Genomic DNA, 18,765 nt, shown 5'->3' with positions numbered 1-18,765 from the left:
AGCACTGAGAAATGTATATAGAATTGTTGAATCATTTTTATTGTTTGCCTGACACTAATATAGCATTGCACGTTGATTATACTTGAATAAAAAAATAAATGTTTGAGTGAATGTATGTATATCACGAGCATCATGTAGTTGTAGATTGAATAAATATTTCCTAAGTGTCCAATTGCATTTCACAGTGTAGGTTACTTCTACATGGTACTAATCTTACCTGTTGCATTGACTTGTACTTCGGTGTTTTATACAGGCAGTCCTATCTCCAAATTCTGGATAATTTTTACAGTTCTTTATTTACTGACTATGTAGATGTTACCTGCCATGCTTCCTTTTCTCTCTCATTAACTTTATTTTTACTTTATGACCCGCCTCAAAAGTCCACTCTTCTTTGTAGCCTTCCTAGATTCTCTAGGTTGTGTGTGTTCCTACAGTATTCCTAGAAGGCTTTTTCCAAACTGCTAACAACAGTATTGCAATGTGATCATAGTGTGTCTTTATCTAGAACTTGAGCTTCTTGAAGGGACTTATTTTTATTCATTCCTTTAATCCTTGTTCAGTGCCCAGTTGGTGCTTAACAAATATTTATTAAGCTGATTGTATCCTTATTTATTTTATTTGTGCTTAGATAACCCAGAGAATGTTGGGTAGGACTAAGTCTTGGGATGAAAAATCTTGTCTCTGTGTAATTTCTATGATTCATGGTCTATATGCAGTAAAACCTTGGTTTGTGACATAATTCATTCTGGAAACATGCTTGTAATCCAAAGCACTTGTGTATCAAAGTGAATTTCCCCATAAGAAATAACAAAAACTCAGATGATTTGCTTCAGAACCCAAAAATAGTCCTATAAAAATGATTACGATACTGAAAATACAAAATATAAAGAAAAATAAATTAACCTGCACATACCTTTGAAAACCCTCATGGCTGCTGTGAGGGAGACAACAGAGAGGAGGGTTACTGTGGAGCATGACTTTAACTATCACTGCTATCTATTGGCTCAATGGAGTCTTTTTTTTTCTTGCAGCTTAAACAAGGAACCTGTCCAGTGACACTTGCTTTTGCCTCATTTTGAGGATTTCATGGAAATGTGACATTGCATTGTCATTAAACAGACACATTGCTCGCACTGCTACAGTCTTACTCAGGTGGTGCTTTTTTATTCAGGTGGTGCTTTTCTACAAAATTTTGTACCATTGCTCACATTTTACACATCTCCCTAATCTCATTTGAAGTGAGGGTTTCCTCCGCCTTTTTCTCCTCCTCCTCTGCAGATGAGATTCAGACATAGACTTCTTAAAATCTTGTAATTTCGGCTACTCGCATAATACCTTATTCCTACTTCTTGATGATTTCTTCCTTAAGCTCCATTGTAATCAACTCCTTCTTACCGCCTTTTCAACCTGTTTCTGCCTGGGGGCCATTGTATATGCTTGCACAGATGTTGATTACAGTACAGTGTTAATAAACTCTTGTCATATACTGTATTTAATGTAACTGGCAATAAGACAGCAGAGGAAAGGGTCTCTGTCTGCAGGCAGCCTGACCTAGACTGAAGCAAAGCATTCCTAAGCTTACTCTTGTATGGAAAAGCAAAGGACTGTCCATAGGTGCTTTGAAGCGACAAAAAATACACTAGTGGCAGTTGTGAGCACCCCTTCTAATGTCCCGAAAAATCTGAATTCTGTCAAACACTGCGGCGTGAGACTGAGCATCCGAGCATGGGAGATGATCACCCGTAACCCCTCAGAGAGAGAGAGAGAGAGAGAGAGAGAGAGAACCATTGGTTCAGTTGTGATCATATGACACTTGGCATTGTGTACTACTCGTATTGCAAGTCATTGCTCATTTTTCAAGTTAAAATTTATTAGAAATGTTTGCTCATCTTGCGGAACACTTGCAGAACCAGTTACTTGCAATCCAAGATTTTACTGTATAAGTAATTTGGATAATGTATTCAAGGTGCTTGAATAATCTTTATATTCTCTATTTCAATACAGCTTTCTCCTCTTCTTTAACAGGTGTTCCCTGCCCTCCAGTGGTTATATCATGGCTAACATTTTTTTAATAAACATAAAGGTTATAAAATCCTTTTACGGTGTTTATTTTTAAGTCATATTGAAAATCCCAATAGGTTTAATTTTCAGGTAAAACAATGCAACCCCCCCCCCCCGCCACCGTTTTCCCATATTCTGATATGCCTAAAGCCCAACTTAAACTAAGTATAGCTTAACCTGCCTATTCTTTTGCCACAATGAGCCACTATGTGTCTCACAGTTTATTTTTTTATTTTTGAGAGAGCGTGGAGAGGAGAGACAGAGAGAGAGGGAGATGCAGAATCCAAAGCAGGCTCCAGGCTTCACACTGTCAGTGCAGAGCCCAACTCCGGGCTTGAACTTACGAACCCCAACATCATGACCTGAGCCGAAGTCGGACATTTAACTGACTGAGCCACCCGGGTGCCCCGGTGTCCCACAGTTTTGAAGTATGTAGTGATTAGTTGGGAAGTTCACTCAGTCTGACCTTGGTTCTTGGTTTCACTACATTGTTCTCATGTAGCTATGACAATGTTCTAGCATCTTGCTACCGTGCAGAAACTATCATCTTGTTTTCAGAAACAATGCCCCCCCCCCCCCCCCCCCCCCCGCCTCCCCAGCACACACTCACAGTAGCTTGCTAATCGTGTGGCTATTCTTTAGTGTGGATTGCTGTATCTCCTGGCTAACATCCTTTTCTTTTCTGTTACTGATGAGGAGAGGCTGACTCTTAATTTATTGGCAAGGTGACTTATACCCATCCTATGCCTTTTGTAGGTTATTTTTTCTCAGAAGACCAAATCTTAGCTATCTAGGGACCCTGATGGCCAGCAGTTATTTCTAAATACTTGCTGCATAGTTTTCAATAGTATATCATGAAATAAGGACAATGTAGTAAATTTTTCATGTATCTAAATTATTAAAAATAAAAGATTTATTATGAGCTGTACTTCCTAGATTTTTGGTCTTAAAATACCCATTATTTTAAGAAAGAATGGTAATAGTAGGTGGGATACTTTGTAGCATAAAAATTTCCGTCACCTTTGATGGTCAACTAAACATTTTTTTTAAGTTTACTTATTTTGAGAGAGCACCGTGTGTACCTGCACACGTGCTCATGACCGGGGGAGGGGGAGAGACAGGGTAGTGTGGAGCCCCATGGACTGACAGTAGAGAGCCTGATGTGGGGCTCCATATCATGAACTGTGACCTGAGCCAAAACTAAGAGTCTGAAGCTTAACTGACTGAGCCACCCAGGCTCCCCAACTAAATCTTTTTTTGAGGGGAAATTTACTGATCTGTAATGTCCCAGGAGTCTAGGAACTGCTATGTTGACCATAGATCACTTCTCTGAAGCACTATGGTCTTTCATGTAAAGTAAGTATGGCTTCTTTTACATGCATTTGCAGACAGTTTTTCAGTGATTTTTTCTGTCATAGGCTTCTTTACTTTTGCCTGATTCCAGCTGTGAAATTTACTTGCTGTCTCCCAGTCCTCTTTGGCCAGTAGTTCTACTTTCTGTTTTTGTAAGTTCTCATGTGTGTTTTAAATCTCCATGCAGCTCTAAGCTTAGGTAAATTTCTTCCTGTTTTTCCTTTTATGCTTTCCTAGATAAGATGTTTCTTTTAAGGGCTTAGTAGTATGTAGACATCTTTTATTGTTTATATTTCTTTTAGATCCATTCTTTTTTATTTTGTAATTCATTTGAAACTAGCTTCTTTTTTTAAAGTTTATTTTGAGAGAGAGAGCATGTGTGCATGCATGTGGGAGTGGGGGAGGGACAGAGAAAGAGGGGGAGAGAGAATCTTAAGTAAGCTCTGCACTGTTAGTGCAGGGCCCAGCTCGGAGCTAGAACCCATGGACCCTGAGATCATGATCTGAGCCGAAATCAAAAGTAGAGGCTTAGCTGACTGAGCCATTCAGATGCCCCTGAAACTAGCTTCTTAAACTTCATTTATGTTACCGATTTCTGACATTTTTCTTTTAGGTCTTAGTAAAACAAATTCACTTTTACTAAGGTATCCTTAAAATTTTTTTTTAATGTTTCTTTTTGAGAGAGAGAAAGAGAGCACAAGTAGGGGAGGGGCAGAGAGGGAGAGAGGGAGAGAGGATCTGAAGTGGCCACTGTGCTAATGGCAGAGCCTGATGTGGGGGCCAAACCACAAGATCTTGGAGGTTAAGAAAAGTTTTCTGAGGTGACCTAGCTTAGGCATGAAGGGTGGGTAAATAGCAGGTAGGTTTGAGGCATCTGGGAAGATCTTAGCAGAGGGTGAAGAACATGATTATATGGGCTTAAGATATGAGGCAGCAAGGGGCAATGGCATTTCTTAATGAAACTGAGCTGAAGTCCGACACTTAACTGAATGAGCTACCCAGGTGCCTCATCAAGGTATTCTTTATTTTATTTATTTAATCAAAAAAATTTTTAACATTATTGAGAGAGAAGAGAGAGAGAGAGAGAGAGACAGAATATGAGCATGGGAGGGGCAGAGAGAGGGGGAGAAGACAGAATCTGAAACAGGTTCCAGGCTCTGAGCTGTCAGCACACAGTCTGATGTGGGGGTCGAACTCACAGACAAGATCATGACCTGAGCTGAAGTTGGATGCTTTAACTGACTGAGCCACCCAGGTGCCCCTCCAAGGTATTCTTTATTTCTGAAGATATTTACTGTTGTTTTTTTTTTTCTTGTAGATGAGTATATACAGATGGCAGTCTTTGTTACAACTTGTTGCTTTTATTATCAGATGGTAAATTATAGAATCAAAATATTTCTTCCATTGCAAAGAATTTGCCTTTGTTGGTTTTCTGAGTAATAGTCGTTTGAACACCATTCAGGCAAAAAACAGTCAATAAGTAATTAGACTTTCCTAGGAAAATATTCTTATCTCCAAGTATCTGTCAAAAATATTTATCCATTTCTCTAAGGAGAAATAATTTGTGGTGAGAGTCAGTGATACTAGTTTTGTTGTTATTATTTTGGTACTAGTTTTTTTCTAATTACAACTGTACCCCTTTGGAAAACATGGTCAAAGCAGAATGCTTGTTTGCATATGTAACATGAGTATGGTTAAATGATATATTATGATCCTGTTTTCCAGACCCTAAATTGTTGGACATTCAGTCAGTATTTGATACTTGCACGGAAAACTGGGACCTGTGGTTTCATATTCATTTATTCAACAGATAATATGTGTTTGCTGTTTCAGGCATTGTGTTAGGTACTGGAATAGAGTTGATCTAACAGTCTAGTGGGCAAGACATTAATTAATACATAGTTTTAAAAATAGTTAGATTTGTGGTAGGTGCTAAAAGAAATATAAGGTACTGTGAAAGCATGTTACAGGGAGACCACCTCTGATCTTGGAGGTTAAGAAAAGTTTTCTGAGGAGGTGACCTAGCTTAGGCATGAAGGGTGGGTAAATAGCAGTTAGGGTTGAAGCATCTGGGAAGATCTTAGCAGAGGGTGAAGAACATGATTATGTGGGCTTAAGGTATGAGGCAGCAAGGGGAAATGGCATTTCTTAATGAATGCTGATAACATTCTGTCACATTTCTATCGTCTTTTACATCCTTTTTTTTTTTTTTTTTTAAACATTTTTATTTTTGAGGGACAGAGAGAGACAGAGTGAGAGCAGGGGAGAGGCAGAGAGAGAGAGGGAGACACGCAATCTGAAGCAGGCCCCAGGCTTTGAGCTGTCAGCACAGGGTCTGATGTGAGACTTGAACCCACCAACTGTGAGATCATGACCTGAGGCGAAGTCGGATGGTCAACCAACCGAGCCACCCGGGCGCCCCTATCCTCTTCTACATCCTTAACGTCTCTCATCATTTTTTAAAACATACTTTTCATCACATTACTATGCTGGTTAAGAAAGTTTTAAAGCTTTTTATTTAGTACATTGTTAGCTCCTTGAAGGCAGGATTTTTGCCACTTTAAAACAAAATTTTTGTTTTAATGTTTATTTTTGAGAGAGAGAGAGAGAGAGAGTGAGTGAGTGAGTGGGAGAGGAGCAGAGAGAGAGGGAGACACAGAATCCAAAGCAGGCTCCAGGCTCAGCGCAGGGCTCATACTTATGAACAGTGAGATCATGGCCTGAGCTGAAGTCGGGATGTTTACCCGTTTGAGCCATCTAGGCACCCCACTTTTTGCCACTTTTAATTCCTTAGTCCAGGTTTCAGATATTGGAGCTAATCATATTTTGCCCCTAGATAGGAGTTGGTTTTAGTTGCAGTGCTAAATGGTAGGCAAGGATGGGGTTGTGTGTAAGCTAGTATGATTCTCTTTTTTTTTCCCTTGTGCCTACTATACAAGTTTATTGCTAGTGAAGGAATTTTTTTGTAAAAAGCCATTTTTGTAAACTAGTCTGTATGTAGCTGGTTTTTATTGTGTTAAGATACTGTAAATAAGACCACAACCCAGGGATTTTGGGGTATGTGTGGGTGATGGTTTGGTCTAAAGATTTAAGATGTTCAAGACCGAAGATTTTAGTCATTTTGAGAGAAGTATGTCACTAGTAGATACTGGAACTGAGTAAGTTGGATCTGAATAGATTGGATAAGGAATATAGTTTGTTATTTTTTTTTAAGTGGATCCTGTTAAGTTGTGCCAGCTCTTCAGAGTTCTGGTGTACACATCTGAACAGTGCATGAAGTGCTAGTCTTTCCTCTATCCTCAGCATATACAAGGCATTCAAATACTTGAATAGGAAAAATGTGCATGTAAGTGGAATAGGGCCTTTGTGTTTATAGAGCAATCTCGGATCAAATTTGTGTTTATATTCCATGCATTCTCTGTCCCTACCTCCCTTAATATTTAGTAAAATATCTTTGAAAGCTCAACCAAGGGAAACCAAGGGAAAGATTTTTATATTAGGCTGGATGAACAAGGGTGAGCTATGATAACTGAAATGAGAGAATTTCTTTTTTTTTAATTAAAAAAAATTATTTTAGGGTTGCCTGGGTGGCTCAGTCAGTTGAGTGTCCGACTTCGGCTCAGGTCATGATCTCACGGTTTGTGAGTTCGAGCCCGCGTCGGGCTCTCTGCTGACAGCTCTGAGCCTGGAGCCTGCTTTGGATTCTGTGTCTCCTCTCTCTGCCTCTCCTCAACTTGTGCTCTATGTCTCTCAAAAAATAAATACATTTAAAAAATTAAAAATTAAAAAAATTATTTTAGAGGGAAAGCACCAGAGCAGGGTGGGGTGGGGTGGTGGGGGGGAGTGGGGAGAGAGAGAATCTCAAACAAGCTCCACACTGTAAATGAATAGGCTGACTGGAGGCTGGATCTAATGAACCATGAGATCATGACCTGAACTGAGTTGGATGCTTAACCAAGTGAGCCACCCAGGTGCCTGAAGTGAGAGAATTTTCATAGCAAGGTGAAACTCTGGAGTGTCAGCTTTAGCAGTTACTTAGCTTGGCACTCTAAACACTTGGGTTATATAAAAATGCCCTTTAAAGGAAGAAGTTTTTTTTTGTTGTTGTTGTTGTATTTTGAGAGACATTGCTCAAGTGAGGGAGGGGCAGAGAAAGCAGGAAAGAGTGAATCTCAAGCAGGGTCTGCACTGCCAGTACAGAGCCTGATGTGGGGGCTCATTACCATGAACCATGAGATCATGTGCTGAGCCAAAATCAAGAATTGGACACTTAACCAACTGAGCTGCCCAAGCACCCCAAAGGAAGTTCTTATATATATCTATCTATCCAAAGAGTACAACCAAGGACCCAAGTTTGAGAAACACTGCCTTAAAAGTTGAGTTTAGCCATTTTAAGAAGGTACTTGAAAAAGCAAACCAAGAAGTGGTTTCTTGGTACTAGCATGTTAAACCAAAAATGGGCCACTGAAATGGTGTGCAGTATCATTTTTAGACTAAATGAAAACAACATAAGTTCTCAGATTTTTTTTTTTAATGTTTATTCATTTATTGAGTGAAAAAGTGCATGTGCTCATGAGCAGGGAAGGGGCAGAGAGAGAGGGAGGGGTAGAGAGAATCCCAAGTAGGCTCCTTGCTAAAAGTGAGATCATGACCTGAGCCAAAATGAAGAGTCAGATGGTTAACCGACTGAGCTACTCAGGCACCTGCTCCCCTGTTTTTGTTTTTGTTTTTTTTTTTAAGTTTGAGAGAGAATGTGTGAGCATAAACATGTGCACATAAGCAGGGGAGGGCAGTGAGAGGAAAGAGAAAACTCCAGGCAGGTTCCATGCTCAGTGCAGATCCTGATGCGGGGCTCAATCCTACAACCTTGTGATCATGACCTACACTGAGGTCAGGAGTCCGTTGCTTAACCAACTGAGCCACCCAGGCACCCCTCAGATCCTTGGTGGTACATCTCTAGACCTTTACAGGTTAGGCAGACCCTACTTTGAAAAAACTATGGGTAGTTTTATCTTTTCCACTAGGAGATCCAGTGCTGAATCTTCAAAATATGCTGCTGGTTTGAAAAGATCTGGCATTTCATAATGTTTGCTTGTTGTAGGGAGGAAGAAAATCTCCATTTTCCTTGTCTCCCAAGATGTTCCTGAGATTCTCCAATGAGTGATACCACTTATGTTAACTTGTCTCTTTTGGGATGTAACTACCACTGCGTATAGTTGTTAACCAGTAATCATTTACATCTTAGAATCAGATGCTTTAATGCTAAGTCAACATATTTTATTCCTGACTTTAATTTTGTATGAGGAAACCTTAGATCCTTGAGAGGAAGGTATTCTTGGAAGAAGTGGGAGATTCTGACAAGGCAGGAAAAGAGGTTTTTGGGGTCAGGAAAGAGGAGTAAGGTGTCAAAGAAACTGGCACTTTTCACTTTGCCTAGGATCTTGCATATTATTCATTTGTTGTGCTCATGATGCCGTTGACAGTGCCTGAATGGGGATTTCAGAGGATCTTCAGAAGCCTGTAATCTTTAGCCTACACATTTTCCAGTCCATACTAATTCCAGAAGTTTCTTCCTATGGTGCGGCAGAGGGAGTGCCTAATGAAGAGAAAAAAGACCCTTCTTCCTAATATGCCTGGAGTCCAGCTCTGATCAGTCCTGTTGGGATAAGCCTCTTCCTCTTGGCTCCTTTCTTTCAAATCCCTCATTCTTCTTCATAGTGTTTTGTATTAAGTCATCTAGCAATTAATATGTTCCCAATTCTTGCTAATTCTTCTAAGAGTGAAAGAATACAGTTTGGAAATACGGACCACAATTTCTACCCTTAACTACGGACTTCTATTTTGCCTCTTCTAAGTTTAAACAACTTTCCCTTTTTACTTGAGTGTTAGCAGCTCAGAAGAAAGAGTGGCTGATAAAGGGTAGGGAAGAAAAAATAATTTTTGATGTTTGGGAGAAATACTTTTCCTTAATTATTGGTTCAGCAGTGGCCTGACATAATATTCAGCAGTGTTCCCTTTGCACTTCATAGCTTAAATATCTTGAACAAACAAAAACTGAAAACACAGGATCAAGGCATGAAAGCTTAGATAATCTATGGTGCAAAATTCTTGTTTCCACCTTTTACTGTTTTATTAGGACAGCTTTCATCTTTAGATCAGGCAAGTTAGTGGCAACTCTTCTTCCTTTCCCATTTGGTAACGGAGTTTTCGGTCTCCTTCCTACTTTCCTAGTGTTCTTCGGTCGTGGATATTGCAGACTCAACCACCCCCGTCTCGGTCTTTTCTTCAAGGTTTCCCGACGGTCTGGCGCTATCCAAACCTACAGCACATTGGGGAGGACGATCACGGATTCTTTTGATGAGCTCGGGAAGCCCCCCGGGGCTGTGGAGTCAGATGTGGGTGGGGCTGGGTGCGGCAGGGGCGGGGCCGCCGAGGAGCCCGAGGGAAACGTTGGAGGGCACTTTTTTGAGAAAGCCCGCGGGCGCAGGTTTCACGGTTTTCACGAAGCCTTCGTGTGTGAGGCTGAGGGAATTGGGGTGCCTTCTTCCTCCCTCGCCTTTCTTGATTCTGGAAGCTTCATTAGGCTTTTATCGGTTTCTGGGACCCGGAAAACCAGCGGCTTCAGCTCCAGGGGCGGGTCCCAAGGGTCTTGTCGCTGCTCCGGGGCCGTTTGGCCTCCTGGTGTTGGGGGAGGGGCGAGGGAGGTGCTGCTCGCGCCTCCTTTTGCGCTTGCGCGGTGGGCTCTGAGCGGGTAGGAGCGCGTGCGCGGTGACGTGGACGTCCGGTGCGCGCGCAGGCTCTTCAGCTGGAGCGGACACACGGTGTGCGAACCGAACAGAATAACCCGCCCCCAGCGGGATGTGAAGGACTACGGGTGAGGCCGGCCACGCCCCGCACGGTAACTCTCGGGCCTGGGTGGAGGGCGTCCTTTTACTACTGGCCCGATTGGAGTTTTTCGAGAGTTTGAAGCGCTTGTGGATTTGAACAGCGTGAGAAGCGTTCCTTGTGCGATCTTCGCACGCCCCAGCCAGGCCCGGCCTTGCGCGGGGCGCCGTTGGCGCGCGCCTGTGGCCCCCTGAGCGAGGCTGCGCATGTCACCTCGCGCGCGTCCCCGGCCTCACTTCCGCGTCGCGCAGCAAACTCACTGGTAACATCGACGCCAGAGAGAGCGGCCACGAGGCGGGCGGGGTGAGAAGCGCCCTTGGCGCGGCTCTGCCCTCGCGTGCGTGGGGTGCCGCACCGCATGGTACGCTCCGCATGATGACTTTCAGCGCCGCGCGGGGCTTTAGGTCGAGAGCTCTGCTTGTGCGCTTTGCATTTTAGAGCTCAGGTCTCGGGGTTCAAAAAACTCAGGGAAACGGTGCTGACGTCGCTTTTTAAGGAGCTGTGTGCAGCTTTTTGACACCTGTGTAAACGTCTCTTTAGCTTGTAATTTCCGGGCAAGTTGTTTGAGGCAGGACCGCGCGTGAGTTTAGTAAGGAAGGCGAGGAAGTGAGCCGTACTGGAGTGGGAACTCGGTAAACAAAGACCAGTGGCTAGTAAGTGCAGAAATGAGGGCGGGGAAAACAGGTGGGAAGAGCAGGTGTTATTTTCCTTTTTCCTCCGTGGGCAGCCTTTGGTTAGTTCTCTGTTTATGAGGTTTCCCGCGTTTGTTAAATTGTCAAGTAGGTGTCTGCTCTCAGTGGTAGGTGGGTCTGGGATATAACTAAGTTTATTTGAGCGCTAGTAACCAAAGTCGAGGGATGTGTGTGCGAAGAGTATGGAGAAGTTAGAGATCATTTCATACCAGATTAAGAGTGGAAAATGGTAACGTCTTTGAAGATTTTTGCTTTGCTTTGGGAACCCTGGGGATGCCTCCTTCTGGGGAGGGTGCAAGAAGGGGGGATGAGGGAGGTCTCAAAGGAGGGGGTGACTGATGGCAGAACGCGAGTGACCAAAGTACACCTTCTTCTGAGGGAAGACCACACTCCCAGGGTTCGCCTCGCCGAAGCAGACACGTGGATGAAGAGAACTCTCGCGCCCACCCGCGCGCCACCAGTGGGTGTTGTAAAGCTTCTCAGGCTTCTGCGGTGTAATCCCTGGCAAATACTGCCTGTTCTGCCTCTTCTTTTTGGGCACGACGCCGCGGCTAGGCTGCAGGGAAAGTGCCTGGAGGCGGCGTGACGACTGCTGGGAAGGGGGCTGGCCCGAGAGGGCCGGGTGGCTGGTTCTGTAGTCTCCACGGTAACAGAATGCGACTGGATCCCGCGGAGCGTTCGGCTGGTTCCGGCCGGCGGCACGTGATCTGTCGGGACTCTTCTCCGGAAGAGCTTTCCTTGCGGCATTTTTTCACGTGGTTGTCGGCCAGCTGGCCTCTGCAGTTAAAAAGCGGTGATTGTGGGCCCTTGATAGTCGACGGCGACTGCTCTTCCTGGGGACTGGCAGGAGCCCTTTTCACTTACAAGGGTATGGGGTCAGTGTTGGTGTTTCTTCCAAATGTGGTTATGTTTCCAGCGGTTATGTGGGTAGAGTGGGTTGAGTTGAGCTAACAGAAAACACATGTTTAAGACGGGTAAATTCAGTGCCCTGGGTACTCAAAACGGTGGCTGTTTGATACTATCCGTTTCTGCCATAAAAGTTCTTCAAATTCTGCTTATGTAACTGCTGGGACCTGAGAACTTGCTAACCCTTTGTTGTTAAAGGACCATTCTTACGAATAGAAAATGTTCCTGTAGTTAGTATTAACTAATGGTATTTGGGGAGAGAAGGAAGGGGGCATACTCTTAGGGAAATACACTTCTTGCCTTAACACCAAAGCATTTCAGGTAGTATTTGCGATTTCCTTTACAGGGCTGTGGTAATGATAAAATGCCCAGGATGTTGTTTGGTCTGGAGTAAGTTCTTACTAATGATATAACTATTAAAATCAACCTAATGGTGAAGAATTGGTGGTTGGCTATTTTACTGTTTTTGCCACCATTTGCTGTCATTTTTTTAAAGTAATGGTATTTTGATTGGGTGTTTTTTGGGTGGGGGGAGTGGGGGGGGCAGGGAGCAGTCATTGAATTGGGTAACTACCTAATGAACTGTTGTATTTTGTAAGTTGCAGGAGGGTCATGGCTCTTGTAGTTAAACATTTCCCCAAGAGGTCACTGGTGAAAAGACGTTTAGGGTAGGGATTCTGAAATTGTAACAGTTTGTTTATGGCACTTGCCACATTACTTACCTGAAAACAACATTCCCTCTGAAAGCTTGTGTGTGTGTGTGTGTTCTGATGGGACTTATTCAGAATGTTAGAGTATTTGCCATCCACAACTAAACTTACTTCCTGGGCTCGTTATTATAATTTTATTACGTAGATAAATGCTTGATATTGAAAAGTTGAACTGAGGTTTTGTTTTGTTTTGTTTTTTTGTAATTGTTTTCCTTAAAGTGTTTAGAGAGCCAGATATAAGGTATTTTAAAAATCTTGCTGGGAATAGATTTATTTCTGCATGAGTAACCTGATCCTTCCTAAAGTACATTTGATTTTTGTAGTTGGTTAAAGCCTTAGAGTGTTATATATGTGTCTGAAATAGCTGAATATATTGAATTGACTATCCTTTGATTATAAGATCCTATATAGTATTCCAGAAGAATAGGCATGCTTATATTGGGAGTCTGGTATGGAGGGGCACTTGGGTGGCCCAGCTAGTTAGGTGTCCAGGCTCTTGGTCTGATCTCAGATCTTGATCTTAGGGTCTTGAGTTCAGGCTCCTCATTGGACTCATCCCTGGGCATGAAGCCTACCTAGAAAACAAAAAAAAAAGATTGGTATGGAGTAAGAACTCAATTCCTTTCTCCCATATCAGTAGCAGTGTATAGCAAAATAAATAAGTAAATAAATAAATAAATACGGAGATTGTTTTGGTCATAAAGTAGGTCTTTGGTTTTTTAATGCATTTTAACTAACCCATGGAATACTTTGATTGGAAGGTTTTTTTCAAAAAACAACTTGGACAAATCACTAAGTCTGAAAATTATTTTTCCTGTTTTCATACACATTTTTACATTAAAAAAATTATATTATCTGTGCACAGAGTTGAAATAGGGCAGGCTGACTTTTCTGTACTTAATTTTTTTTTTTTTTTTGTTTAGGCAAAAGGAAAAATCTGAAATGTGTTTATGTGAAGTTAGCATAAAATTTACTTCAATGCATTCTGTAACACTAAATGGGATTTCTGTCAGTTGAATATTTGACGTGTCATAGATTTTTAAGAATGCTTTTTTAAAGCACTAGTTAAAACTTCTTTGCCCTAGTTTTACCTGTAATCTGAAAACCAAGATTTTAATTTTAGTATTATAGACGGTAATGTGTAAGAAATTCTAAACCCTTTTTAATACTCATAGGTTTGGAATATCTAAAAAGATGTTTAGGTAGTTCTTTGCCACTAAGTTCTTAGTTGTATTAAGTAAATGTACTTAAGAATGTTTTACATAATTGCTCACAAAAATGGCGGTTTGTAAAAACAAAAACTTTGAACGTTATCAACTAAGTATAGGAATTTGCAGTTTGAATTATATGCTTTTGTAGAGGTATTAGTTTTTGTGAATTTTCTAAGCCTTACTTTTTAACGTTTATTTATTTTGAGAGAGAGTGCAGGGGGGGGTTGGGCACAGAGAGATGGAGAGGGAGAGGGGTGGAGGGAGGGAGGGAGGGAGGGGGAGAGAGAGAGAGAGAGAGAGAGAGAGAGAGAGAGAGAGAGAGAATCGTAAGCAAGCTCCACATTGTCAGCGCCTGGAGTCTGATGTGAGGCTTGAACTCATGAACCGTGAGATCATGACCTGAGCTGAAATAAAGTTGGATGCTTAACCTACTAGGCCACCTAGGCGCCCCTAAGCTTTATTAATTTTATAGTCCCCTTATTTTTTACTTGTAGGTCTATTTTAATTTTGCTTTATCAATCTCTGATGCTGCCTAAACTTACTAGTTTTAGGAAACCAGTGAACTTAATTGCCTTAAGCCTGAGGCAGCTTTTGAAAAAAATCACCCTAAATTTTCTCTCTTAAAAAAATAAGCTCTAAATGAGAGAAGAAATTGTTTTTTCATCTTTCCTGGGTATTAGTGCTTTAGTGTAAGGAAGTGGGATTCTATTTTTATATTTAGCCATAATAGGAAACAGTAGCCAACCTTTTTGAAGTCTTGACTTTTAAAATATCTATTATCCTTAGGCTAATTGTGAATATTTTAAGTTTTTTGGTCATGTGGCCAGTTCTCTAAAAAGAGGTAAAGTTCAGATCATATGATTTTGCTGCTTGTCAGTAGCTCTGATGAAAGATAAAATTAGACTTTTTAATTAAAGTGAGTAGCATCAATAAAAGGCTGATTTGATTAATTAAAATTACTGACCCACTTACGCAGGAGTAGTGATGTAGCATCTTTCTTTTTTGTGTAAATGCTAATTAGAGATAACTTTATATCTTGTAGAATATTTAGGTAATTGAACACATCAGTTGAATTTAACAACCTGACATTTCTGTATAACTTTTTATTGAGATATAAATCACGTAACATAAAATTTCACCATTTTAAAGGGTACACTTCACAGATTTTTAGTTACTGAACATTTCTGTCACTCCCAATAGAAACCCCATACCCATTAGCAGTTGTTCCAGTTATCCCTCTCTCCTTCCCCTGGCAACCACTAATCTACTTTTCATCTCTGCAGATTTGCTTGCTTTAGACATTACATATAAATGAAATCATATGTGTGGGATTTTATTTTGTTTCATTTTTTTTAATGTTTCTTTGTTTATTCACTTATTTAATAATAATAACAGACAATATGAAGCAGGCTCCCCGCTCTGAACTGTCAGCACAGAGCCTGATACGGGGCCTGAACCCACGAACTGTGAAATCATGAGCTGAAGTCAGACACTTAACTGACTGAGCCACCCAGGCGCCCCCTTATATGTGGGATTTTAGTTAAATAAGGACTAATTTTAATTATTTTTCAAATATATTGTATGTTCACAAGGTAAAAAATTTACAGTGTTACAGTATGTTTTTTCCCACCCACCCAGTTTTCCCTTGATATAGCCAACACTAGTTCTTTTCCTATCGGTATAAATAGTAGGTATGTGTGAAGCAAATACATACTCTATTCTTTCTTTAGCTTTTTGTTTTTAATTTTATCAAGAAGTGTAACATAACCTATAATTCTTTGGAACATTTTGCCCTTAATATATCTTGTAGAGTAGGAGTCCATAAAACTTATACATTGTTTATTTTATGTTTATTTATTTAATGTTTATTTTTGAGAGAGACGGAGGCAGAATGTGAGTGGGTTGGGGCAGAGAGAGAGGGAGACATAGAATGTGAAGCAGGCTCCAGGCTCTGAGCTGTCAGCACAGAGCTCGACATGGGGCTCGAACTCACGAGCTGTGAGATCATGACCTGAGCTGAAGTCGGATGCTCAACTGACTGAGCCACCCAGGCACCCCTGCAGTTTTGATATTTTCATGTTGCCCTGTATCATAGAGATTATGTTGTCTTACAGTCTCAGCATCTGGTTAGATGAGAATGCTGGTTGATTTACACCCTTTCCAACACCTCTACCAAATTTTGACTTTTGCTGGTGTGATGGGGTAAAAAAAGTGTCAGGATGGTTTTAATTATGTATGTCTCTTATTCTGACATTACGTTTTCACAGGTATTTTCTTTTGTACACTTTTTGATATAATACAGTACTGCAAATGTCTTTTCTATCTTTTATGATTAGTTTTTCTCTAGTTTTACTGTAAGAATGCAGTATATAATACATATACAAAATATATTAATCAATTGTTTATATTATGGTAAGCGTTCTGTCAACCATGGTTTATTAGTGATTGAGTTTTTGAGGAGTCAGAAGTTACACACAGGTTTTCTTTTATTATTTTTTTTTAACGTTTTTAATTTATTTTTTAGAGAGAGAGAGTGAGAGTGCAAGCGGGGGAGGGGGAAAGTAAGAGGGGGATAGAGGATCCGAAGCAGGCTCCACACTGACAGCAGAGAGCCTGATGTGGGGCTTGAACCCACGAACTGTGAAATCATGACCTGAGCCAAAGGTGGACGCTTAACTGACTGAGCCACCTAGGCACCCCCATATAGATTTTCACCTGTGCATGCAGGAAGGGGAGGTCGGTGGTCCTAATCCCTGAGTTGTTCCAGGGTCAACTGTAATTACATTAAAATGAATTTTAAAAAGATAATTTAATAATCCAAAGTGAATGTCATTACATTGATAGAAAGGCAGAACCAAAGTCTTCAAAGAGTTTAGGAATATGTTTTGGGGATAGCATAATTCTTGTATTTTTAACTAAATAAACATTTACTTGATTAAAGTGCTTTTGTTTTGTTTTTTTGTTTTGTTTGTTTTGTAGGCTGGGAAGTCTGCTGTGACTATGTGGTGACTACAATTATCTTACTACTGAGTTTCCCACTGGAATCATGGAGGAGAAACAGCAGATTCTATTGGCTAATCAAGATGGTGGTACAGTGGCAGGAGCAGCACCTACCTTCTTTGTCATCCTAAAACAGCCAGGAAATGGCAAAACTGATCAAGGAATTTTGGTTACTAATCGGGATGCCTGTGCTTTGGCTAGCAGTGTGTCATCACCAGGAAAATCTAAAGGGAAGATTTGCCTTCCAGCTGATTGTACTGTGGGAGGAATCACTGTCACCTTGGATAACAATAGTATGTGGAATGAATTCTATCATCGAAGCACAGAGATGATTCTGACCAAGCAGGGAAGACGCATGTTTCCATACTGTCGTTACTGGATAACAGGTTTAGATTCAAATATGAAGTATATCCTTGTCATGGATATATCTCCTGTGGATAATCATCGTTATAAGTGGAATGGTCGCTGGTGGGAACCAAGTGGGAAGGCTGAGCCCCATGTTTTGGGGAGGGTTTTTATTCACCCAGAATCTCCCTCCACAGGTCATTATTGGATGCATCAACCAGTATCTTTCTATAAACTTAAACTTACCAACAACACACTGGACCAAGAAGGGCATATCATCTTGCACTCTATGCATCGCTACCTGCCAAGACTTCATTTGGTGCCTGCAGAAAAGGCTACTGAAGTGATACAATTAAATGGCCCTGGTGTCCATACTTTTACCTTCCCACAGACTGAATTCTTTGCAGTAACAGCTTATCAGAACATTCAGATTACCCAGCTGAAAATAGATTACAATCCATTTGCTAAAGGGTTCCGGGATGATGGGCTGAATAGTAAGCCCCAGAGAGATGGAAAACAAAAGAACAGCTCTGACCAGGAAGGTAATAGTGTTCCCAGTTCTCCTGGTCAGCGGGTCCGTCTTATAGAAGGTGAGGGGTCAGAGGTACAGCTAACAGATTCAGATCCTTTATCAAGGGGTCATGAAACATCAGGCAAGGGTTTGGAGAAGGCTTCTCTTAATATAAAACGGGACTTTCTCGGCTTCATGGATATTGATTCAGCATTGGGTGAAGTTCCTCAATTGAAACAGGAGGTTACTGAAAGGTAGGTTAACAGCTTTTCTATTCTTAGAGATAAAAAGGAATATTTTGGATTTAACATTGGTTGTGTGGACTGCTGACTTGAGATACTGATAAATGCAAGCTACTATAAAATATACCGTAGTGTTTACATTTTGTGAAGAGACAGCTTATTTTTTTGTAATGAGTATCAGTTGGGTTCAGGATTTAGAATTATAGGCAAATTAGATGGTATTTCACAACGGGAACCTTTTGCTCATTTAGATTTAGAGTTTGAGAATTTTTAGGCTTAGGATTTTTTTTTATTTTTTATATTTTATTTTTAATTTATTATTTTTAACGTTTACTTTTGAGAGAGAGAGAGCGAGAGAGAGCGCGTGCGCGAGCAGGGGAGGGGCAGAGAGAGAGGGAGACACAGAATCCAAAGGAGACTCCAGGCTCTGAGCTGTCAGCACAGAGGCCAGTGTGGGGCTTGAACTCACAGACTGCAAGATCATGACCTCAGCCGAAGTCTGACACTCAACCGACTGAGCCACCCAAGCACCCTTGTTTTATGTTTTTTTTAAAAATACTTTATTTTTTAGTAATCTCTACACCCAACATGAGGCCCAGGCGTCCCTGGATTTTGGCAATCCTAATAGGTGTATAGTAGTATCTCATTATCTTAATTTGTAATTCTCTGATGACCTATAGTGTATGTCTTTTTATACACTTAACTTGCCATCTGTATGTCTTCTTTGGTGAGGTGTATGTTAAGGTCTATAGCCTGTTTTAACCTTTTTTTTTTTTTTTTTTAAAGCATTTGTTCATTTTTTGAGAGACAGAGACAGAGTGTGAACAGGGGAGGGGCAGAGAGAGGGAG

At 41.1% G+C, this 18,765-nt stretch overlaps 1 protein-coding gene across 19 annotated transcripts in view; it reads left to right on the top strand.

The window, feature by feature from the left end:
* MGA (MAX dimerization protein MGA) overlaps positions 1-18,765 on the top strand; it is a 167,294-nt gene that overhangs the window by 57,729 nt on the left and 90,800 nt on the right. For 15 of the 19 annotated variants that reach the window (XM_060618868.2, XM_078448513.1, XM_078448512.1 and 12 more), the window contains exons 1-2: positions 9,972-10,312; positions 16,798-17,928. In XM_060618868.2, the coding sequence (XP_060474851.1) occupies positions 16,865-17,928 (1,064 nt within the window). In that variant the 5' untranslated portion in view covers positions 9,972-10,312; positions 16,798-16,864. The other 4 variants (XM_078448509.1, XM_078448508.1, XM_078448510.1 and 1 more) reach the window with 3 other exon arrangements.

Source organism: Panthera onca, chromosome B3, assembly GCF_046562875.1.
Source record: "Panthera onca isolate mPanOnc1 chromosome B3, mPanOnc1 haplotype 2, whole genome shotgun sequence".
Taxonomy (NCBI): Eukaryota; Metazoa; Chordata; class Mammalia; order Carnivora; family Felidae; genus Panthera; species Panthera onca.
Note: the sequence above shows the minus strand (reverse complement) of the source record. Positions and strands in the feature narration are given on the sequence as shown.